General features: G+C 42.9%; 1 protein-coding gene across 1 annotated transcript in view; it reads left to right on the top strand.

Moving 5' to 3' along the window:
* SLC1A1 (solute carrier family 1 member 1) overlaps positions 1-24,100 on the top strand; it is an 84,606-nt gene that overhangs the window by 14,563 nt on the left and 45,943 nt on the right. The window contains exon 3 of the mRNA XM_019518238.1: positions 23,395-23,487. Within this exon, the coding sequence (XP_019373783.1) occupies positions 23,395-23,487 (93 nt within the window). The remainder of the gene's footprint in view (positions 1-23,394; positions 23,488-24,100) is intronic.

The following is a 24,100-nucleotide window of genomic DNA, read 5'->3' as shown; positions in this document are numbered from 1 at the left end:
CCCCCCTCCCCTCTCCTATAGCACAGAGTGTAGCCAGGATGTGGTATGCTAGGTAATGCTGACAGATGTCTGTGTAAGGCAGACAGGACGAAGGCAGACAGGACAGTGTCTGCTTAGGGCAGGGGTCAGCAACCTATGGCACATGTGCCCAATGTGGTACACAGCATGCTTTTTACTGGCACGTGGCTGCTTCCCACCCCAAGAGGTGGGAAGGGGCATGCCCAGATTGAGCAGCACGTGGCTGCCAGGGAATAGCTTTCTGCTGCTGCCAGCCCCTACATTACCTAGAGTTGCTACCAAGGGACCCAGGGTCTGGAACACACTGACCACGCCGGCCAGGTAAGAGCTCCTGACCCCAACACTAGCCTGGCCTGCCCCGGGTCCCATCGCCAGCCACATCTGCACCCTGATGGCCTGGGCCCCAACCCTGTGCTGCTGGCCAGCGGGCCCCATCACTGCTGTGGACCCCATCCCCAGTCCATCCTGCTGGCAGCCTGGCCCCATCGCCACCACAGACTCTGTCCCCGGGCCCAGCCCCAGCCGGCCCCATCTCTACCACAAGGCCTGGCCCGTGCTGCCTGCAGCCTGGCCCCATCGCCGCTGCAGGCCCCGTCCCCGGGCCCAGCCACGTGCTGCAAGCAGCCTGGCCCCCAGCTGGTACCATTGCCACTCCGGCACTGGGCTGGAGCCGTCTGCAGTGTCAGGATGGGGCCAGGGCCGTGGACCTGCACAGGTCCTGGCCCCATCCCTGTGCAACAGATGGCCCTGACCATGTGCTGCCGGCAGGCCCGGCCCTGGCTGGCAGCATTGCTGCCATCTGCCTCAGCCAGGCCAGGGCCATTGGCAGCGCCAGGATGAGGCTGGGGCCCGGGCTTGCGAACCTGCATGGATCCCGGCCCCATCCTGGTGCTAGCAGCGGGCCCAGCTGCTGGCATGTGGCTGGGGCCGGGGCTGCCTGCAGCACCAGGATGGGGCTGGGGCCGGGGCCATGCCCAACAGCAGCACTAAGACGAGGCTGGGGCCCGGACCCATCTCAGCGCTACAGACGGCCCCAGCCACATGCTACCGGGCGCGGCCCCAAATAGAACCTCTATCACCGGTGCTGGGCCGGGGCTATCGACAGCACCGGGATGAGGCCAGGGCCGTGCCCACCAGCAGTGCTGGGATGACGCCGGGGCCTGGGCCTGTGCGGGCCCCGGCCCTATCCCACAGGCCCAGCCACGTGCTGCTGGTGAGCCTGGCCCTGGCCCTGTGCGGCACCTCCACCCCCCTTCCCCCCCACCAACCCAGCACCGCTGCTGAGCTGAGGCAGTCTGCAGTGCTGGGGTGAGGCCAGGGCCTGGGCCTGGGCCTGGGCCCCTGGCTGCCAGTGGGCCTGGGCCCTGGCCCCACAGCCCCAACCCCTTGCTGCCGGTGGGCCCTGGCCCCAGCCCCACGCTGCCCACAGCCCTGGCCCCAACAGGTGCAGTGCCGGCACCTGCTGTCTTCCCAGAGCCCAGGGCCGGGAGACAGCCAGGGCTAGGGCGGGGGAGGCAGCAGTTCTTTGCAGTCTCCCAGCTGCAGCTAGCCCAGGTTCGTGGTTGCTGCTGATAGCCATGGAGCCTGAGCTGCTCCCAGCAGCTGGCTGGGAAGATGGAAGCCCTGCTGCAAGCAGCCTGGGCTCTGTGGCTATCAGCAGCTACCACAAACCTGTTTTTCTGGCATGCCAGCACTCCGGCAGCTTCCAAGGTAGGCATTGTGGGTTTTTCACCACTCCAGCCAAAAAACTTTGCCTACCCCTGGCTTAGGGCTTTTAGAGCTAATCAACAGGTAGCTGGTAATGTCCCTCTGTTCCTTCCTTGGAAAAAGCTGTTTAAGCAGAGCTTGAACTAATGAGAGGGTCTTTTGTTTTCTGATGGGCTGATAAATGCTGTCAATTCCCAGTGTAACTCCCTGCTGTGCAACTCATAGAATCATAGGGTTGGAAGGGACCCTGAAGGATCACCAGTTCCAGCTGCCTGCATGAGCAGTGTGGCACTTGCCGGCGACCCTTTAGAATGATGGAAGAATAAGAAGTTAATTCTCCAAAGATAGAGGGTGTAGTAAATCACCGCAGAAGCAGGATAAAAGAAAATTGGTTTATTAGTAACTTTCCCGCATGTTGTGGAGCACCCTGGCTGTTCTCACAGCTCACAGTCTACCTTTTCTCCACCCCTGTGCAACCCACTCCCCCAACTCAGTCAGCTCCACTCCAGTCCCACTCTCTTTTCTCTTTCCTGTGGTACCAGCAGATCCTTTCTCCATGAGACCTCTTCTCAGTCATTACGTTTCTCCTCTCTTCCTCACCTCCTTACTTCACCGGTTGCCGTGGTTACCTACACCCAGTCAGCCGGTCTTATCAGCAAGCTACTCCAGTGCTGCAGCTGCTGCTCCTGGCTTCCCTGCTGAATCTCTCCATGCTGTGTCCCAAGGGGCAAAGGAAAACCCCTTGCTGTGGACTTAAGTAGCTGCTGGCTCCTAATCAGTTAATATTCACCCTGGGTGCGATCCCTTTTCCAACTGTGTTTACTAAGTAATTAACTTTGCCCTGTCCCTAACCTGACTCTCCCCGCCCAACCCCCCACTTGCAACTTAGTAACATCAAAGGAACAGGGCTGTCTTTGCCCTGTTACAAGCAAGAAAGACATCTGGGGTCAGGTGACCCCAGCCAGGTGACCATCCAGTCTTCTCTTGAAGACCTCCAAGGTAGATGATTGCACCACCTCTGGGGGAGCTCGTTCCATAATCTGGACACCCTGGTTGTGAAGAAGTTTTTCCTAATGTTCAGCCTGAAACTATCTTCCAGGAGTTTGTGGCCGTTGTTTCTAGTTTTCGCCCAGGGTGCCCTGGTGAACCCACCGAGTCCCTGATGTACACCTCTGATATAGTGGTAAACTGCCATCTGGTCCCCTCTCAGCCTTCTTTTCTTTAGGCTGAAGAGTCCGAGATCCCTCAGTCTCTCCTTGTATGGCTTGCCATGCAAGTCCCTCATCATACAAGTGGGCCTTCTCTGGACACTCTCGAGTTTTTGCATGTCCTTGTTGAAGTGCGGCACCCAGAACTAGATGCAATACTCCAGCTGCGGCTGTACCAACGTTGAGTAAAGTGAGAGAATCACTTATTTGGTTTTACTGGAGATGCATGGATTGGTGCATGCCAGAGTTTTATTGGCCCTAGCAGCTACTGCGTCATATTGCCAGCTCATATTCATGCTGGGGTCTATTGTTACCCCCAGATCCCTTTCATTTGTAGTGTGGGTCAGGTTAGCAATGACCAGCCTGTAGGTGTGCTGGGGGTTCTTCCTTCTCAGATGCAGCACTTTGCATTTGTCTACATTGAACCTCATCTGGTTCCATTCTGCCCAACATGCTAGCCTGTCTAGATCTGTAGCCTTCTGCGGGTGTGTCTGTGCAACCCTGTATCTTGGTGTTATCCGTGAACTTGGCCAATGGGCTCTTCACTCCCTCATCCAGGTTGTTGATGAAGATGTTGAACAGCACTGGGCCAAGTACCAACCCCTGGGGTACACCGCTGTCCACATCTCACCGGAACAACACTGATTCATTCATTTGGACGCTCTGCATCCTACCGCACAAACAATTTTGCACCCACTTGATGATCCTGCAGTTGAGCCCAATATCTTCTAGTTTTCTGATCGGTACCTTGTGGGATACCAGGTCAAAGGCTTTCTGGAAGTCAAGGTATATGATGTCAACTGCTTTTCTTTCATCCAGGTAACGAGTCACCTGATCATAGAATGAAATTAGGTTAGTCAGATGAGACCTGCCCATGATGAAGCCATGCTAGCTGTCATTCAGTATCATGCCTGCTCCATGCTGGCTCCCTCACTGGTCAGGAACAGTGTGGGGGGTCCCCCTCCCTAATCAGAGCGTCTTATCAGGGCCTGGCCATGCCCCACCTCAGCTCACCACTTTGGAAGGGAAGGAAGGGCTGCTCTAGAGCCCCCCCCAGCTTCTAGCCACTGCAGGCATGTGTCTGCATTTCTTCAGGGGATGTCTGAACGGTTACAAACTGGTTCAGCCTAGCCAGGTTAGACTAACCTGCAAAGATTGAATAAGTTCAGGCTCAGTCTTTTTGAATGTCTGTACCTAGCCTTGAAGTCTGCTGCAGTGTACTGTCACCGGTTGTCAGAACATAAGTGTGTCTGGTGTTTCAGACCTTAAACAGACCATGTGTTTTGTCTGATTCACAGTTCTCATCTGAGTGTCTTCCAGACCTTGCCTGATCATTTATTCCACTTCCAAGAAATGGGAGTAGTAATCCACTGCAGCAGACAGAGTAGTTCCTGTTGCAGAAAGTGTTTAGGTCTGTTCACTGTTGGGCTGGGATGGCACAATACCTTGTGTAGACAACTCTCACATGGTTGCAAGCTTACTCCCAATTGGGCATGTATTCCTGGCCGGTAGTTATCTCCTTAGTTCACTTTAAGTATGCCTGCATCTCTAGGTGTGAAGTGTGTATATATATCTCATTAGGTCACCTCTTATCTTCCAGGATTACTGCCCAAACCTTTTGAAGAAAAATCCTATTTTGTACCCATAGTCACCCCTCACCAGGTAGCAGAGAGTAACCTCCTGTTCCCGGCAGTGTGACTAAACCTAAAGCATGAATCTTTTTACTTCTCATCCTGTTTCATGTTCAGTTGGGTTGCCTGAAGCTTTCCATCAGTGAAAGTTATATAGCATGTTAATAGACTGTATTTTCTTTTCCACAGAGAAATCTGTTTTGTATTCTGGAAGGAATGTTCTGCTTAGTGGGTCTGCACCAGTAGTGGCTCCCCTAGCAGTACCTTATTCTCACCTTGTAGTGCTACTGTCTCAATAACATAAGTTGTAATCAGTCAGGTATATTCAGCGATGACATCTGCATGATGCTTCCTAATGGCTTTTGATCAGCCTGAACGTCTCTCTTGTACTTGCAAGATGGAATTGTTCTGTTCTAAACAACTTAGCCAGCAGCTCCTTTTCTTTCTGAGCATTTTGCCTTTCTGTGCTTGTTAGGACTGTTCTGGGAAATACTACAGGCTGCTAATTTTATATCAGGGCTCCTCCTAGGCCTTTGTCTGAGGCATCTCACTGTAGTTCTAGCTGATCTACAGGATGATAATACTTCAGGACTGTGCCTCACTTTGAATGTTCCTTACACCTTCAAATGTCTGTTTTTGGGTCTCTGACCATTCCCATGCTGCAGCTTTGTGTGTGAATATCTCAAGCTGGCAAAGGCTACTGATAGATATTCACAGGATCTAGAAAAATTATTGGCCTTTTCTGTAAATCACAGGATATTAACTTGTCTGGACATTTCCTTAATTAGTTCTCAGTTTCTCATGCTTGAGCTGGAATTGTCACAAGTTGCTGTCAGATGCAAGGGAAGGACCTTAGTTCTTTTCAACTTCAGCTTCTCTGCTGTTAGCCCAATATTCAGAGGCATAACTTTTGGTGCCTCGGGTGCTGTGGGGAGATGGGTGAAGGCAAGTTTACCTCCCTACCCAAGCTGTGGAGGTGGCAGCAGCACAAGCCCCCAGGGGGTATCATTTTGGCATTCCGCGGCCCCCCCAAGTTACACTACTGCTAATATCCCACTTCCGCCATGTGTTTAGCAATTGTTACAACTTGGCAACATGGTCCTGGATGATTGCTTTCATGACATATCCTTCTAATAAGAGTGTCATCAGCTACAACCTTGCTGATTAAAAATTCCTTCAGCATCAGGTTCAGTTTATAGTGTGACATCTCTGAGGCTGGGGACAAAACTCTCTGTTTTGTACCCACTAGGAACTGCCAAAGGCATAGCAGAGTTTGTCAGGAAGCTGAGTGGTTCATCTAACCCAATATGCCAGAAATCATTCTTGCTGTCACAAACAATGTTTGCCCCTTGATAAGCTGAGTAACACATCCTCAATAATTGGTAGTAGGTTGTGATTCCTTGTCAATGTATGAAGTGGTTTTCTACCAGTAACAGATACTTATTTTACTTGAAGGTTTTTCTCACTACTGTTGGGCTGATGATCCAGTTCTTTATTCAATGGTTCCACCATGTCTAATAGCACACTGTATTATAGTACTCTCACAGTCTGTATATGGGGGCCTATTATAAATGCAGCAATCCCTGTAGGTGTCTCTCTCCTTTAAATGTTGACTGTCAGTGTTTTAACTCTTTGACTAGACAATTCAGCTGCCCTTGCTTTTTCTCTAGAACTAGGTTCTTCCATCTCAACAATCTCTTCTGTAAATTAGAATCACAAATCCCATAAAGATCCTGTCTCTAATTAGAGGAATTTTTATAGTTTGATGTAATTGCCAGTTCTCAGCTCTGTAGTGAGTGCCTAGTTTCTCTTCTGCTTCCTGATGTTAAGATTTTTTTAAAAAGTCTCTCTTGCCAGTCATATCTCATTCTGTCTGGAGTCACAGTATTCATTCTACACCTTCATCAGCTATTCCAGTGTTTCAGACATAATCCTTGGCAACAGTGTCTCGCTAACAGCTTGATCTTTTCCCCAGTGAAAAAGTAAGGAAACTTACCTGCATTTTAGTCCCCATAGTCAGCTCTGAACACAGACTCAGTTCTTGGGTTCCATAGCTTCTGTGCTTTTGTGAGGCTTTTTATCCAGAAATCCAGTGTTCTCAGTGGTCTGATTCCTTCTGTGCAGCCTACATGCTCTTTTTCTGCATTCTTTTTTATTTGCCTATTTACACTTTCTTCCTTGCTATGGATCTTGCTAGATTGACTTCTGCTACCATGCTGGATATACCATGTGTCACATATTAACATGCACACTCCATATTTCTGAAAGTAAACTCTCTCTTTATTTAGAAAACTTGTTAGTCATGCTGCAAGTGCAGCTAGCTTTGTTGCCATACACACAGAAATTGGCTTCCTAGGATAGGTACAGAGAGTCAAAAAGCCTGAGGCTGAATTGATTCAGTCTTTGCAGGTTAATCTAAACTGCACAGATTAAATTGAAACAGAAGTGAACAGACGTTTACCTTTGATTCAGGAAATGCAGCCATATGCCTGCAGTGGCTCAGTCCTGGGGGGGAGGGGGTGCCACAGCATTACTCTCTGGCTGTGTTCGCTTCCTCTTCCTGCTGCCCGTGAAGACTGCAGGGTTGTTCATTACTTCCTCTTCCTGCTTCCAGGTGTCTCTTGGATTTGTAGTTCACAGTTGCAGCCAGCAGCAAGTCTGAGCAGGGGAAGGGGTGTTTTACCTCCCTCCCTGGTCCCAGACCCCAGCCAGGGTTTGCATTGCAGGGGGGAGTCCCCCCGCTTGTAGACTGAGCTGCATCCCCAGCTGGGCTTACTGCCCCCATCAATCCCCTTGTCAGCCAGCCCTTACTGCTACAGCTAGGGAGCAGAGGGATGGGGACAGCACAGCCCAGCCCAGGGCTGTAAGATGCTGGGGGACTGCTATTTAATTTGAACCAGGAAGGGGTCTGGAACAGAAGTTTCATAAACTGGTTTGACCCAAATCAGTTAAGTCCAATACTACATTTAACAAGATTTATCTTAAATCAGTTTCAGTCAATTTGAAACTGGTTTATGTGTACTGAACTTCTGTTCTCGTACAGGTTTAAACCAGTTTCTGATCACTTAAACCGGTTTATGTGTAATTTCTGTCCCACACTTCCCTCTGGTAACCTCTGCTTTTCCTTCCAAGTGCAATGACATTTGTATAGATCAGGCCAGATTTGCTCTAACTAGCCACCAAGGGTGGGAACCATGGATCAGAGAACTACCTGGATAACATGGCTAATCCCAAATACAAAGGTTAGAAGTTGAACCTAGAACAGGGCTCTTGCCTAGAACAAAGCTGAGACATTTGCAGTGGAAGAGAATCTTTCATAGATTGTTCCTTCTTTTCCAGCAGTGGAAACTGAAAATCCATATTTCTTCCTCAAATTTTTGTTTGTGAAAGAAGTTATCACAGTTAATTATATCAAAATGATGCTGAATTGCTGAAAAATAAATGGAAGCTTAATATGTTGCTTTTTAAAATACTTGCAGTTCAGCCTCCACAAAGCAAGTATTTGTCCCATTTTAATAGTTTTGTCCAATCTTTGTTCATTAGCTTGCTTCTTAGAACACTGATAGATCACAAAAGATCTTTTTCACCCAAAAAGCAAGGTTTCTGTGATAATATCTTTTATTGGACCTTTTGGGCACGTTACCCTTCCAAGGGCATTTTGTTCTGAGAACCTTGCTGAACATCTCCCCCAACATATAGTTAGTCCAATAAAAAATACTAACTAACCTACCTTTTCTTCTTGCATATTTCCTGGACCGTCGCTGTTACAGCACTGCAATTTCTGTCATCTAAATTCAGATATAATCAATTGTAAGGCTTAGCCAGTTAGAAAACTAGGAATTTATTTATTGTGTTTATTTATTGTGTCCTTATATTTTACCCATAGACTATTTAAAAACTGAACAATGGATTCTTTTTATTTAAGGAATAAAGAGGCCTATGAAATTAATTATCTGCTATATATGTTGTACTTTATATTATATAACTCTTGCAGTTTTTTCTACTGGTTGTTTCCATTCATTTGTATTATTTTTTCAGTGCAGAGGGGGATACACTTTTCCAGATTGAGGGGAAAATGTAACCCAGAGAGAAATAATTCATCCCATATTTAACTATGAACAGGCAGTTAAGGAGGCGGCTCTGACTTTTCCCTGTGACTTGCAAAATTAAAGTACTTCTGCACTGCAAGGATTTTTTTTTTTTTTTTTGACAGCCCCCACATAGTTAGGATGAATTATGTCAGTACAGACTAAGTTCTTCACTGGTATTTTATAGTTTGCATTCATTGAGTTCTTATTCAGTTTGCTTGCTTTGGCTCTTCCCTACTTGTGATTCGAGTCTCTGCAGGAAGTGAGTGATACAGAATGTTGCTAGCTAACACGTGCTCGGCAAAAGAGGTAAAACTGGACCTTCCAGTGGTAGGGCAAACGTACAGGTGTTTAAAAAGAAAAAGTGGGAGTTGGAACAGACAGTATGTTTTAGGCCAAGTTACTTACCAAGATGCTCAGTTTGCTCATTTGTAAAATTAGTATAATATGTACTTCATGGAACTGTTGTAACACTTAGTTAATTAAGGTTGCTTCACAGTTTGTGATCTTTAGATGGAAGTCATTGCACAAATTATATTATTGTTAATTGCAGGTATCTGATGAAATGTCATCAAGTCACAAAGTCACTCAGGTTTCCCATGGTCCAGTTGCATTTGCCATGGCACACTTGTAATTTTACAGTCTCAGAATATAGGCTGAAAGGCATCTAAGTTCCTTAAAAACTTAGAAAAAACTCTTAAAAGATTTATAACATTATACAGACCTTCTTTATACATCATAAAGGAGCCAAAAAAGGGGGTGCAAGCCAATTTCTGGTTTTGGTAATATATTGTAATTAGATCCCATCACTTTAAATAACTTTTGTGCCCTCTAGCGACCCTCACAATCTTCTGTGTTTCAGAAGCCACAAGAACCCTGAAGATGCTTTGCATAGTGTAGTTAGTTAATAAAGTTATTTGGCCATGACTGTGCCTGGGTGATTCCTTTGTATCATGTATATTGTATAAACTGCAAGATACAGCACATTTCCATGGCAAGTCGCCTCTAAGTTGTGCTCTGAAGGATGTCAGAGGTATACACATCCTGGTGTGTGGTGTCACTGAAGCAGGAAGAACTGCAGAGTCATGGGCAATTAACAGGCAAAGCTTTGCTGCCATCCTCTTAAGCCTATTCCTTAAGATCATCAGCCAGACCTACCCCATCAATACTGGTTGCCAGCACAGACAGGCCTACATTATTTAAGGGTTTAAATTATAATAATAAAACTTTGAAGTGCACTTCTGGTTCATAGAGCATGATCATCACAAACTCTCAAGGGCAAAGAGTCTAGAGAAAATGTACTGCTGAGTTCTGCAGCACTGGTGCCTCTAGTCACTGCCTGCGCCGTATCACCAGGTATTCATTGATTGGGGCACTCTGGTCAGGTGAAAACTTGTGAGTATTCTGATACACTGCACTGACCTTCTGCATATAAAATAAGCTGAATTCTTTTCTTCATATTCACTTATCTGTAATACCATTAATTCCCTGAGCAATTAATGTATATAATGTCTTCATAGTGTTTTCTTTGTAGGAGTTCTAAGCTAGTAAATGTCCACCTGTTTCTTTGACTACCAGTAATTCCTGTCTAACAAAAGTACTTTCAGTAGTCACACAGTTGTCTGTATTCATTTCATATTTCATCTGCAGTAATAAGGAGGCTAGCTGTCTAATGTACCCATTAACTAACTCTAATTGGCCCTGTGGATTCACTTAGCTTGTCTGTTTGGCAGAGTGATGTGTTAACCATCCCTCCAATATACACTTTGGATATATCCCAGTCAAGCAACATTTTACATTCAATCCATTGATTCAATATCAACAAAAAAATATGATTTTTCTTAATGCCTTCCTTATGTTTGTGTCAGGTAATATAGCAGACATACTATAACACAAGGAAGTTTTGTGCCTCTTGTCAATATAATGTTATAATAGATTTGGGGCTAACTACAATATGGGAATTAATAGTACAGGTAATAGCATCACCAGACATGGGTGGATCTAGGCTTTTGAAAAGGGGAGTGCAGATGATGTGGTACATTATCACATATAACACAGCACATTTTTCTCCAGTTAAAGATAAAATTGAAGCTTTACGGATATGGTAGGGGCCTAGCACTATATTATTCAGTTTAAGATCAAAGCAAAAACAAATATAACAACTATAAACAAACTCATACTATAATTTGCTAGATTATAAAGTTTTAAAAAACACAACAAACAAGCCAAAAGAAATCAATATTTTACTTCTGTAAGTATACTAAATGTGAACTTATTATTCATATTTATAACTTAAGACAAAATATAGCCTTATTGAACACTTTGACATTGCATCCAACACTTCACTGTTAGTCATTTCCACACCTGAGTTAATATTACCACAGCTGAAATCAGTTTTTTAGCTTGAGCTAAAAACAGTCTTCAGAGCTGTGAAGCAGAAGAGAGAGATTTCCAGCAATGGCTAACACATAGCAAAATTGCAAAAGAAAGGACAGTTTGAATAGCAGAACATTGAGACCATTAAAAAGGAGAGGGGCTCATTAACATCTGTGGAATGAAGAAATCAGGTAGACTGTAATGAGCCATGAAGTCAATTGATTCCCTCACTACTGCCTGAACAGAAACACTGCTACCCTTCCCAGACAGTTGGTTTTGAAGTTTGGGTGGAGCAGGAATCAAGAGGGGATCCTACTGCACTAGTGTACCCCCAACCCCTAGATCTACCTGTGTCACTAGATACCAAATATTTTGGAATATATCTGGTGGGCAGTAAAGAAAATAAATCGTATCTTGCTGTGAAGCACAGCAGGGGTCAAATGTCACCTGAATATAGGCCCTAATAATTGTATGTCTTGAAAAAGTTACGATTAGCCATTAACCTGTCTTTTAAGCTGATTGAAGTATGGTTTTTCCTTGTTCCTTGGAAATATAAGTTTTCAAAAACATTTTTTGCTGAGGCATCAGAAGCAAACCAACACCTTTAGAAATATTTCAGGCAGAGGAAGGGGAGGAAGAAAGAAACACTCATTCACTCCACAGTTGCCTGATTTAAGTCGCTGCCAGTTTCAGACCCTATGGAAACCCGTAGCTACCATGCCATGGGATACTCTACCATGGGCAATGGTCTGTCTCTCTGGTCCTTTTGACCAAAAATGTCATTTTTATTTTTACTGATACAAATATTCCCATAGAAAGTCTGGCTTTGTTGAATTGATATTTTCTAACAAAAATATGTTGGAGAATTCCTCACTAGCTCTGTTTGCAAATATCTTCATTTTTCTTTTTCCTTCTTATATTACATCTCATATAATGCTTGCATCATCTGTTTCATTGTTGAAATGGCAAACTTGCTGGAATATTGCAGCAAATGTTTTAGTATTCAAAGGAAATGACTCCATATCCATCCACATGAAGAATGAAAGTAGGTCGCTTAATTTACATATTCCGTATGTGATAGTAGTTTTTGGTTTTTTAACCCTTTAAAAAAATGTATCCAATATGTTGTATTACTGTTCATAAAATGATGCAGCACTATAAGGATTCACATTTAATTGTGCTTCACTAGCTCTTAAATTAAAGAACAGTGATAATTAGAGCAAGTGCTTAATGTAATTGGCATGATAACAGTTCTAGAGGCAGAAGGAGAGTGTTCAAATGATCTTTCGTAATTCTCATTGCTGGGAAAGGACCTCTAGTATTGGAAAGCAATTAGTCTTAGAGCCAGATTCAGATTGGTACATTAAGGGCAAGTCTACATCCAAAATTTACCAAGTCAGGCAGTAGCACACTCAACCACCCTACCGATCCCTTACTTTGCAGGCAAATTACACCGATTCTAGTTCAGAAGCTAGTCCGCATAAAGTGGCATAGCATGTTTGAGCATGCCATCCCTTGGCACAGTATATTTGCAATAAGACTTTGGTACCTAAATAGGGCTTAGACAGAATTTAGTTAATTAATTTACACCAAGCACTTCTGGATGCCACACAACTCCTTAAACACTTATATTTGGTACTACAAAGATATCTTGATATGTAAAAAACCTTTTATGCACTGTGGTCAGCCAAGCAGCGGACTCTGACCTAGTCTCTGTAGCAATCTAGAATGGAAGTGGGGCAGTACCTAAACTCCACTAAGTCCCCAAAGAGACCCAAGGTATCCTCAGATCACACCTAAAAAGACACCAAGACTGAATTCAGCACAAAGTACAGCAGCCATAGCAACTTTCAAAAAGGAAAGGGAATTCAGCAAATTTAATATTTGATTATACAGTATTTGTGCACCATTTTCTTATAACTCATGCTATTGTACCAGAAGTCAGGGCATGGATGCAAATAGTCTTTTACCTAGAGGAGGGTCCCTTTACACAATTAGGCAACTATTTGAAAAGTCTATGGTCTCATACTCATTTCTGCAGAGACATTTGCTGCCATATTAGATGTCATCATTAATACAGGGCACATCTACACAAGACACTGCGTTGCCATAGCATGGATGGGCACGAACCGTGATGCCGATGCTACTGTGCAGTAGCAATGAGGTACTGCACAGTAGCTTAGGAAAAATCCTGTGTGGCATTGGGACTGCGTGGTGACACCAGTTACTGCACAATCATTTAGTACTTGCTTAAGCTTAAGCTTAAGTACTAAATGACTGTGCAGTAACAACTGCGCAGTCCAGCACACATGTAGATGTGCCCACAGTGTTTTTTATGACTGAAAAGAGCATCATTAACTCAAACCTACTTTAGAAACAAAGACCAATTATCTATACAGAGTCAAATGCTGTGGCATATACTCATAGGAATGGGTGAATGTACGCTAACTTTGCAAAATAACCCTAATAGCTTTTCACCCACCTCATCTTCTACTGGTATTACCGGGCCAAATTTGCATAACCGGCTCGTCCCAGGCACTTCCCTAACTCCTGACCATCACGGGGGACAAAAAGACTTCCTTGTCCTCCGTTGGAGGTAAATACCTGCTTCTTAAAGAGAGGAAAGAATAGCCCAAGCCACTATTGTCTTTCCTTTAGTTCGTAGGTCTCACATTTCACTTACTGGGACCTTATAGGATGGAGGAAGATTTTCCACCAGCATCTTTGAAAAGTAAATGAAAATCCCAGCCAGAACCAAGACCATTGGTTAAGAGAGACCTGGACTGGGATGGAAAAGTTTGCTGATTCCAGGACACTTCACCTATAGTACAGAATGTCATGGAATATTTTCACCTACTAAAGTCATCTCATTTGTAAATTGTCCTATCTTTCCAGATAGTCTTGAAATGTCATGCCTTTTTGTATGTCATGCAACTGGGAAATTTTCAGCATCTTCTAAAAATCTGGTTTACATTAATAAAATAATGTTTGAAGGAAGTGTAAAATTAAGGAAAACAAGGCTGATCCATACTCAAGACACAGTGTGTGTGTCTTCACATTCATTAATGCGCCATCGTTACGGGGCATTAAGTTTAGTACTTGCATAACTAAGTACTAGATCAACGCACAGTAATGGGCACTACTGCATAGTAGTGCAGGTGCATGGCTTTTTACAGATGCTAACTGCACAGTAGCATATTAGCACGGATTTTTCCCAGCCCAGTACTGTGCAGTGTTATTAGGCTACTGTGCAGTTAGTGTTTCATGTAGACACACCGACTAGGTCTAAATGTGCACATACTACTCTGCAGTCAACGTTACTGTGCAGTAAACCTTCCAGCAGCCATGCTAGGATCTCCCAGTGCTGGCTTTATGGTTGCGGAGCTGGCACTGGGAGCTCCCTGCTGTGCTTACAGAGCTGAGTAGGGAACAGGCTAGACAGCCTGTTCCTCACCCCATTTTGTGATCATGGGGAACAGGCTTCCCAGCCTCTGCCCTGCAGTTATGCAGCAGAGGCTGGGAACTGTCCAAGTCTGAAAAGGGTGAGAACCACTGGCTTGAAGTATAAGGAGCGTTTCATTGAATAAATGAGTTTGTATTGAAATAAGTTTGTATGAATAAAATGTATAAGCTTCCAACACAGGTCAATGATGAGAATATAACTAGACATCCAACTCCTGATCAAAAATCATTAATCACAATTGAAAATAATATCTTAGCATTTATAGTATTTCCTATTGCAAATATAGAAAATACCGATGCAACTTTACCTGTCTAATACAAGATGATTTAAAAGAGGACTGTTGTAGCGATTTGACCATAAGCTATTGAAATAAATTAGAATTTCCAGAGTAAAGCAGAACTGTCAGCAGAAAGTAAAGTAATTTCAGAAAAGCAAATTAAAACTAAAATCAGAATTGTTTGCCAAAGATGATGGAAATCAGAACTGAGACATTGTATCTTATGATTAAGTGGGCACATCTACACGAAACGTTTACTGCAGTTGCCTAATTAGCTCTGCAGTAAAGTCTCAGAGTCTACACATGTGGCCCTATTAGGCCACCATAAACTAATAACCACTGCCATAGGTTAGTACTTGTAAACACAAGTACTGTCTTGCGCGGCATTATTTAGCATGCCGCAACATACATGTAGATGCCAATGGGGCAGCTGGCTGGGACACAAGGATGCTTCAGTGCAGGGGCTTGTGCCCCAGCCAGGTCCTCCGCAGCACATTGAGCCAAGCCGGACCAGCCCTTGCCTGGCAGGCTGACCTCCCAGCTCCCTGCAAGCCAGAGCTGCTCCCAGCTGGCTCAGCATATTACAGTCCTGGATGCAGTGTAAACACTGCCCCTGGGATTAATAAATTCCAGCATGAACTATGCCAGAGCTTATTCAGTTGCATGAATAGCATGTGTAGAGATGTCCAGTATGTCTGCAACTTTGATTCTGCCTTTTCCTCATGTGTGTGAAATTGCAGCTTTTCTGTAAGTGTCCTAGTGCCAAGTAACTTCATACATTTTGAGCTTATATCCAAATCATATATAATGCACCGTATTAAGACCTTTTTTCCTTCCTTCCTTTCTTTTCCTAAAACTAAACTTCATGTTTTACCAACTGTGATTCACACAAAGCATATCACGTAACAACCAAACAAATATAGGATTTTTGTATAGAGCACTTCAGTTACCTGTTGAAATGCATTAAATACATCCTGAAATACCTTCTCCTTTTTTTTTTTTAATACAACCATTGCAGTAGCCTAAAAAGCATTTTTAAATGGTTATGTTTACTTGAGGTGTCCATAGCTTTGCATTTGGAGGTGACAGCTGAAATGGCAACAGGTAGCAGATAGAGAGAGAGAGACAAATGATATGCAGAACAATGCAGTAAAGTTAGTGCAGTTTGGTGTAACTTGAATCTAAATTTTTCCCCACAGGTTAACCCCTTAATTACCATTCCAGTATGTATAATAGCTGTACATAATTCAAATATTTCCATTCTGTCTCTTTATAGCCATGATCCTGATTTAATCTTTCTGTTACAATGGCAAATTAGATACTAAAACCATCAGGGAGGAAGAGCTTGAGGGAAGCTGCCTCCCATGGTGCCCCATTGTTTGTGTCCCCAAATATCAGTCATTTCCTCACAGCACCACAATTTGGTCTATGGCTAATGGAGATACAGATACCGGATAGAAGTTTGCTAAATGGCTGGCAGTTGTTTGGCCAAGTAAGACTTCAAAATCTTTTCATTAATGAAATGGTCCTTTGCTTAGATTTTTTTTTCTCAGCAATCAGCATTACATGCAAGCACAACAATCTGCTGTCTGTGCTGGGAACCAGCCAGGTGAACACTGTGAAATCAATCTCCATAAGGAGAGAATTTATGTCTTGATCATCAAATGTAGCACTGTTGGCAAAGACTGCTAAACCATCCATCCCTTTGCTGATTCTACTTAATGATCAATTTATTGTGCAGGATAAGTGGGATGGTAGAAGAAATGGATTCTGTCAGTTTCCACTGATCTTGAATTGCCTCCTTTCAGCCTTGCTAGAAGCTTGGAGAACTGAGGAGAAATGCTGCAGATATGCACTTGGTGATGACTTTCATAACCTGTAGAGCACCAAAAAAACTGCTGAAGTATCCAAATGCAAGACCTGTTCTTCACTGATACCAGCATAGCAGCACTAGTGTTAATGTAGACATGATCTGGAGGGGAAATGGAACAAGAGGCCCTAGCAATTTAGACTCTTGCTCTCAGACAAGACTGCTCATATCACAGGTGAAGAGAATAATTAACATGCAAAGATGCAGTCACCCTGCCCCTGTAGAACTGGCAAGATGGTAAGCCTGGGAATATTCCCACTCCTTAGCCCCATCCTCTCTATGTCAAGATCATATGGGAGTTCTGAATTCACACCATTGTCCTAATAAAGCAGGGCATTATATGAATTTGGAATGGTAACATTATGCCATCAATCCAAAGTGAATACCAATACGCATCATATGATTCATATTACTGTACAGTACAGTGCAATACCATATTTTGCAGAGAGCTAGTAGAACCGATTTAGAGATTTGGATTATTTTTTCTAAATTGTGTTGGCACTGTTTTACCTGCACCTCTTTAGGTGCCCTAGTACAAATAAGACAGTTGTCTCAAATGGAGAGAAAAATGTATATTGCATAAATTATAAGGTCACAATGTCAAGACATTATATCTGTGGAACTTCCAGTGCTAAAGCAAGTACCAAGCCCCAAAGCTATTGTATCTCTCATTCAAAATGTCATATAAAGCTAGAAACAGAAGCTGATGGGTTATGGAATTTTAGGCCTTAAGTCTATCACTGCACCAAGGTTGCATGTTAAGAGAAAATTCCACTGTTGTGACTGGGGGGGAGGGAAGAGGCAGACTAGCAACACTACATAGAACCGTGAAAATAACAAAAAAGAAATTACTGCTAGAGATGGCTAGATAGGGAGAGGCATACACTGAAGGGGGGGCAGAGATCAGACATTGCTTTAAAAATAAAGTTCAAGCACATGACCAAAAGGGTAGCTAGTACCACATTTTCTCCCATAAAGCATGCCCCAGAATAAAATACACACCTTGTTTTTGAAAGGCAGGATGAAGAAAAAAACCAGAGTTGTCCATGCATAAACGAAGGAAAGAGCCTACTCTTCAGCTGACTCAGCCTCTCTTTCCTGTTAACTATAGCTGAAACCCTAGCTACTACTGAAGACTGATCTCCATGCGCCATATCTGTGATTCTGAAAAGAGCTAAAGAGTTTCTAGAGTTGTGATAGGAAGAGAGAGATCAGGAGGAGCTAGGAGACAGCACAATTACCCTAAGAAAGCTTGATTACTGGAACATCAAGACCATTAAAAAGGAGAGAAAAGGAGCTTCTTAATAACTCCCGGTGGAATTCTCGTGAATATTGGTTCACATTTGCTTAAATGGGTGTCCCACATAAACAAAACTGCCTCCTCGCAAGCAGGACTGGTAGGGAACCTAATTTTCCATTAGGTAGCAAGGAGATTTGACTCCAAATATGGGGGTCATGATATACAAGAAGGGCTTCCAGAAAACAACAGTACATTTATACAAGTAAAATCAGAAGAGGTTTTGAAAGGCTTCAAATATTACAGGTGATTGACATTATTGTCCCGTCTCAGTGGAAATCTGGTTTAGTGTTTAACAGCAAAAAAATGAAATTGACAAGCGACTCAGAAAATCTATGAATTTTTGCTGTTACATAATTAACAGGGGTGAGCCCAAATACAAAGGCCAGAGGCTGGACACAGAACAGGAAGCCACATGACAATTCTGTTAATCTAATTCACTGTTTCCAACTCTCATGATTTTATTAGAAGCCATGCAGTATTTGCTCTTTTGTTAAAGCCCAACCTCCTGAAGTCATGTGATTAAATATAAACTGAAATTTTTGCATTAAGTAGCTGGAAAAAATAACTGTCTGAAAGAACCCAAAACCTCAAAAAACAAAAAAAATATAACCCCCACAATTTTTGTAAATCTCGTGATTTTTTTGAATGCTTAGTTTACAGAATTAAAATCTAGAGTTCTTCCTTCTCGTCTAGCATTTAAAGTTCCACACTCCAAATCAAATGCATTTTCCTGTTCTATTCTACTGCTCAACTTCCTCAAGTGTATTAAGCAATGTGACTAGCAGCTGTCTTAGGATAACAGAACAACCAGTCTTTCTCCAGGGGGAGAAACTTACGCAGCAGAGTGTCTTGTTTTGGTAGAGTTTGACGAACATTTGGTTTTTTGTTCATTTGTTTGCAGTTTTTTTAGTAGTATTGTTAAATTGATGTTGTAGCTATGATGGTCAAGCAATTATGCGCAAAGCAAGGATCTGTTAAAATGTATGCCATGCTTCCCTAAGTGAAACTAATACAAACAAAGGGAAAATTAAATAAAAAGAAAAGAAAAAAGAATGAAGTAGCTGGTATACATCATCTGTGTGTGTGGGAATTGTCATGAAATACTATTTGACTGCTTTGCTCCACAGGTAGAATCATAAAACCTGAGGAAGATCCTTTTATTGAAGTGCTTTTTAAAGTAGGACATTCTTTTCTGAAAAATAATGGTGTAAAATAATATATCCATCTTACGCAGAGTAGCTCCCTGTGTATTTAATCACATCTGTTTCATAGTTTTTAGGGCCTCGGATGTTAGTGGTAGATATGTTTGGGCTATCTTTTACTGCTGTTATATATTCTTACATACCTTACTCAACTTTTTACCAAGAAAAGGTTCTGGAAGTTAGGGTGTGTATTATGAGAGAAAATATGGTAAGAGGAGCTTCTGCCACTTACTGAGTGAAAGTGAAAGTAATGTCTGTGTGGGAAATCTACAAGGAGCAGATAAAAGGGACACAGCTCCCTAGCCACTGCTATTAGTTACTTGCTACAAGAGCAAATCTTTTTTTTCTTTGTTATGCTTTAAAAAAAAAAAAAGAAGATATGTCTATCTTATTCCAGGCTGTATTGTACACAGTAATATACGGCAGTACTACACATCTGCAATTGGCATGTGAGAGTGAGATGGCTTCCAGCATCATTTGCTCACCAACATAGTAGGTAGCTAAGTTAAAAATGCAGGGCCTTATTGGCCCGAAATTGAATTGCTGTAAGGGGGAACTTGATTTGGAGCTAACAGAATTAGGAATTTACTGTAACATTTCTTCCAGGCACTGGTTAGCAGCAACAAGGGCCAGGTTCCATTTTGGGGTCTAAATAAATTTAACCTTGGCTCAATCCCCCACTCAGACCACCTGGGAAACACTAAATAAATTACTAGGGTGCCCTACTTAAACAAAAACCCTTCAATCACAAGCAGTGTAAACACAGAGAACAAATTTATTACAGAAAACAAAGGCAAAGAAAATGCTTAATGTAATTTAAAACACTACCAACTACAAGGCATAGTTCATAGATTGCACCCCCTTGGGGAGGCTTCACCAATGCCCAGGCAGTCTGGGACTTGGGGTCACCTAAAAGGTAGTTCCAGGGGCCTGTACCCTTATACCTGACCTTTAGCAATGGGCTGGAGGGAGAGGCTTGACTGGAGAGTGCTTTGAACTGCTCCTCAGGTTTGCTGGGCCACAGGAAGCTGCTAAAGAGAATGGGACCTCCTGTGTTGCAAAGGGCCCCTGTAGGGCAATATCCCCACTTCCATGTGGTGGCCTTGAGGGATTAACTGTGGCTCCAGACAGCATGCCACACCCCTAAATTCCTAGTCCCAATCCCAGCTCTGCTGGGCAGAAACTGCAAGAAAACTTCAAAGGAGAGGTCAGGCCTACCCCACTGGGTGGCCATCATAGAGGACATTCCAGTTTTCTGCTACTCTGTCCTTTATTGATACGAAACCTGACACCTTTATGTCCTCTATTTTTCTCTTCTTCAGTTGAAAAATAGAGGACATAAAGGCGTCAGGTTTCGTATCAATAGAGGACAGAGGATACCTGGACTGTGCTCTATAATGGCCACCCTACCTTAAGGCCTGAACAGATAGCTGGGGTTCAGCCATGCAGCTAGGCTGAAACAGAAACAGCAAGCATAGGCCCAGGCCTCTGCCTGTGGCCAGGACACCTGGTCTCAGCTATAACCTACATTGAGACAATACAATTACAAAACAGAGGGGGCCAGGCCCCTGTAGCCAGTAACTGCCAGGACCCCACCCATTCCTGGGCAGTTTGCTTCAGAGATTAAACACCCCCATGGTGTTAACCCCCTTAAAAAAAAAAAAAAAAAAAAGGAGGAAATAGGAGTCTTAAACTCCACAACAGACTTTCTTGCCCTCTATCTTTCTCGCCCTCTCGCTTTCCCTTCAAATAATGTTTCATATCTCTCCAGCAAAGAGGAGGGGAGATCCCCAAACCCCTCTATGGGGAGCAGATTCTGACTCCCAGTGCAGCTCTCAGCAGCCCCAGGAGAAAGGGACCCAGAACCTCAGTGAGTAGTTCTTATGTACCTGGTGTGACATCACCCAAGCCTTGTCCAATCAGGGAGGACCACATTTTAGTCTTTCTCCCCACCAATCTGCCCAAAGAATCCCCTGCTCTCCTGTTTTACATATTTTGCCTGGATACAGCTTGCCATGTGCTGAGCAGACAGAAAGCAAACTCAGAAGCAAAGCTGTGTTATTAAGAATCTCTTCTGCCCCCTTTAGGACTGCTGGTAAGATTAATAATGCTCCGTAGGTGAACATAACTAATCAGTAGTGTAATTAGGGATGAGTGACCAGGGCACTAGCCCCAGGCCATCACTGCCAGCCTGCCCACTGACACTGATCAGGGCACAGAACCTGGTTGTTACACTTTGGTTATTAATAGCATGTGCAACAAGGTTTAATACTAACTACCTTGTTTTCTAAACTTTACAAATATTTCCTCTAATGACTGCATAGGCTCAAAGTTCTTGGTCTCAAGGCATTCCTCACTGGACTCGAGGCACCCCTCCATAACTTTTGTGAATTGAGTGGCACTCAGTTTAAAAAACTAATTTTGTTCCAGAGCTTACCTCTTTACATGGGATGGGCAGTAGGGGTAGGGGACCATCCAGGCAGGGACAAGCCTAAGCTTGGCTTATTCGCTTACCATATCTGCTTATCTCCTTGCACCTCGTGGCACCCTACAAGGCATCTGGCAGCACCTCAGCATGCCCCAGCACCCTGGTAGAGAGTCACTGGTGTAAGCTTTAGTGGAATCTACCCATTTTTCTTTTTAAATCACAATTTAGAATCTTGTAAGTGAATTTACTACTTGTAGGAAGCGGGAATTTGATGTCCAGATAATTACTCGCAAAACAATTTAATATTCATTATTTATCATCTATATTTCAAGTACATATCCTATAGTGACATAAGATGCAAATCTAATGATAGTCTTATCTCAATACCCATTTTGTCATTTGCTTCTCAGATGACATTGCTATCACAGGGATACACAGGGCTAATAGTGATACTGATTTGTTTTGTTTTTTCTGTACATGGAAATTGATAATATAGATATTTTTTCCTTGAGATACAAATGTTTTATTTAATCATCTCTATAGTTTCCTGTATGTAAGTAACCTTGTTCTTCTGTATTCTCTGTGAGGTCCTACAAGTAATCAAATAGATGGGAAAACAGTAATTAAAGAATTTCCTTTTTTAATGGTTGTATATGCACAATTTGGACTACAGCTGGCAATAACCCTGTACTAGTTATTATTATTAGCTTATCTTTTAGAAAGACTTATAATTTTGTACAGGGCATTTGTCAAGATCCCTGTAAGTCAGAAATGCATATTTGAGATGCGTCAGATAAATTTGTCTTTAAAAATATTTGGGCTTAAATCTACTTACTCTTCAGAAGTTAAACATTCTCATAACTCTTTATTTTCATATCTAAAAGAAAATGACAAGCTTCTGAGAGTCTGATTTAATATATAAGAGGATCACAAATATATAAAAACATATAGGTCAAGTTTTCAAATTATTTTAGTGCTTTTTTTTTTTTTTTTAACCATTGCCCCTGGGTATTAAATTTGCTACATGTGGCCAGACCTGTAAATCTTGGAAACCATTAAATCTTCAGTGCAGATATTTTACGTAAGAAAATCTCTCCCAAAAATCTGGTTGATGTACTATCAGTGTTAAAAGTTTAGCTGCCTTCAGATATAATTGTAGTTTGAGAATGCTCTTGGGATGCATACAACAGAAAAAGCAGCTTTTGCTTGCAGATCTAAACACAGGAGAGGGGGTTGTCCACCCACCGGGGGAAAAATGTGCACTCTTAAGTTCTAATTTTTTTTAAGGGAAAAAGAAAATGAACTTCTTTGCAACCAAAAAGTTATCCATGGATGAATCAATGCATTTGTTGTCTGAGTGTACAACCAAGCAGAGTAGGACAACGCCACTGTGTGTTGTGAATTACCTTCATTCTTCGCACTGGGGTTTAAATTTTGAAGCCAAATGATGGCTTTTAAAAATATATATTAAGGGGAATAATGCATCGCCTGACCAAGTGAATCAACAAAGCACCCTAAGCTTTTTCCTAGAGAAATAAACACTTGCTAATAGAATAGAGTGCCAAAAGAAAAAAGAAACTCCAGTCAATCCAGATGAGATAATGCCTTACCTGGCCGAGGCAGCAAAGCACTTGCTACCTGGATGATAAAGGATCTCAAGCAAACACCTCAGCCTATTGCAGAAAGTTTTCCTGGATATTACTACCATTGGGCACTAGAATGTGCAGGAAAAATTAAGAATAATTAAATATTTTCCACGTATAAATAAATCACTCTATATTCATGATACGTGTATTCTCTAAAATCTGTTCATTTTTTTTCTCTAGGTGTTGCTGCTTTAGACTCCAGCGTTTCTGGGAAGATAGGTCTGCGCGCAGTTGTGTATTATTTCTGCACTACCGTCATAGCTGTAATTCTAGGTAATACACAATACTGAAGTCTTCACAATCTTTAATACTGTTTAATTATGAGTTCACAATATCAACACCATATCAAGTTTTCAGTGTTAATACAAATACTTGACATTCAGATAAGCACTTCAATTAATGTTCAATGTCCTGAGATTCTAAAGTTGAGTAAGTGATTCATAGATTCACAGTCATTAGGGCTAGAAGGGACCTTGGAAGATCAAGTTCAGCCCCCTACCCCAGGGGCAGGAAGTCAGCTGGGGTCATAGGATCCCAGCAAGATAAACATCCAAATTTATCTCGAAGGCGTTCAAAGTAGGTGCTTGAACCACCTCCGGCGGCAGTCTATTCCAGACGTTGGGGTCTCCGACAGTAAAGAAGTTCTTCCTTATGTCCAACCTGAAACCAAGTGAGCCATTTCACATTAAGGGTTAATATCATTTCCTGTATACACAGCTCTGACTTGCTGCTTGAGCAGGTGTGTGGCTAGGAGCCAGGATACTGGGCTCAATCCATGTTCTGGATAGTGGGGGGGGCCTGGGAGCAGTGCCCCCTGGGAGTCTGAAGGACCGCAAATTGCTTGTTTTACCTCTATGGAGCGGACTGAAATTACCCTAACATGAGC

The sequence above is a fragment of the Gavialis gangeticus genome, unplaced genomic scaffold (genome assembly GCF_001723915.1).
Source record: "Gavialis gangeticus isolate Ggan-Ray unplaced genomic scaffold, GavGan_comp1, whole genome shotgun sequence".
Taxonomy (NCBI): Eukaryota; Metazoa; Chordata; order Crocodylia; family Gavialidae; genus Gavialis; species Gavialis gangeticus.
Note: the sequence above shows the minus strand (reverse complement) of the source record. Positions and strands in the feature narration are given on the sequence as shown.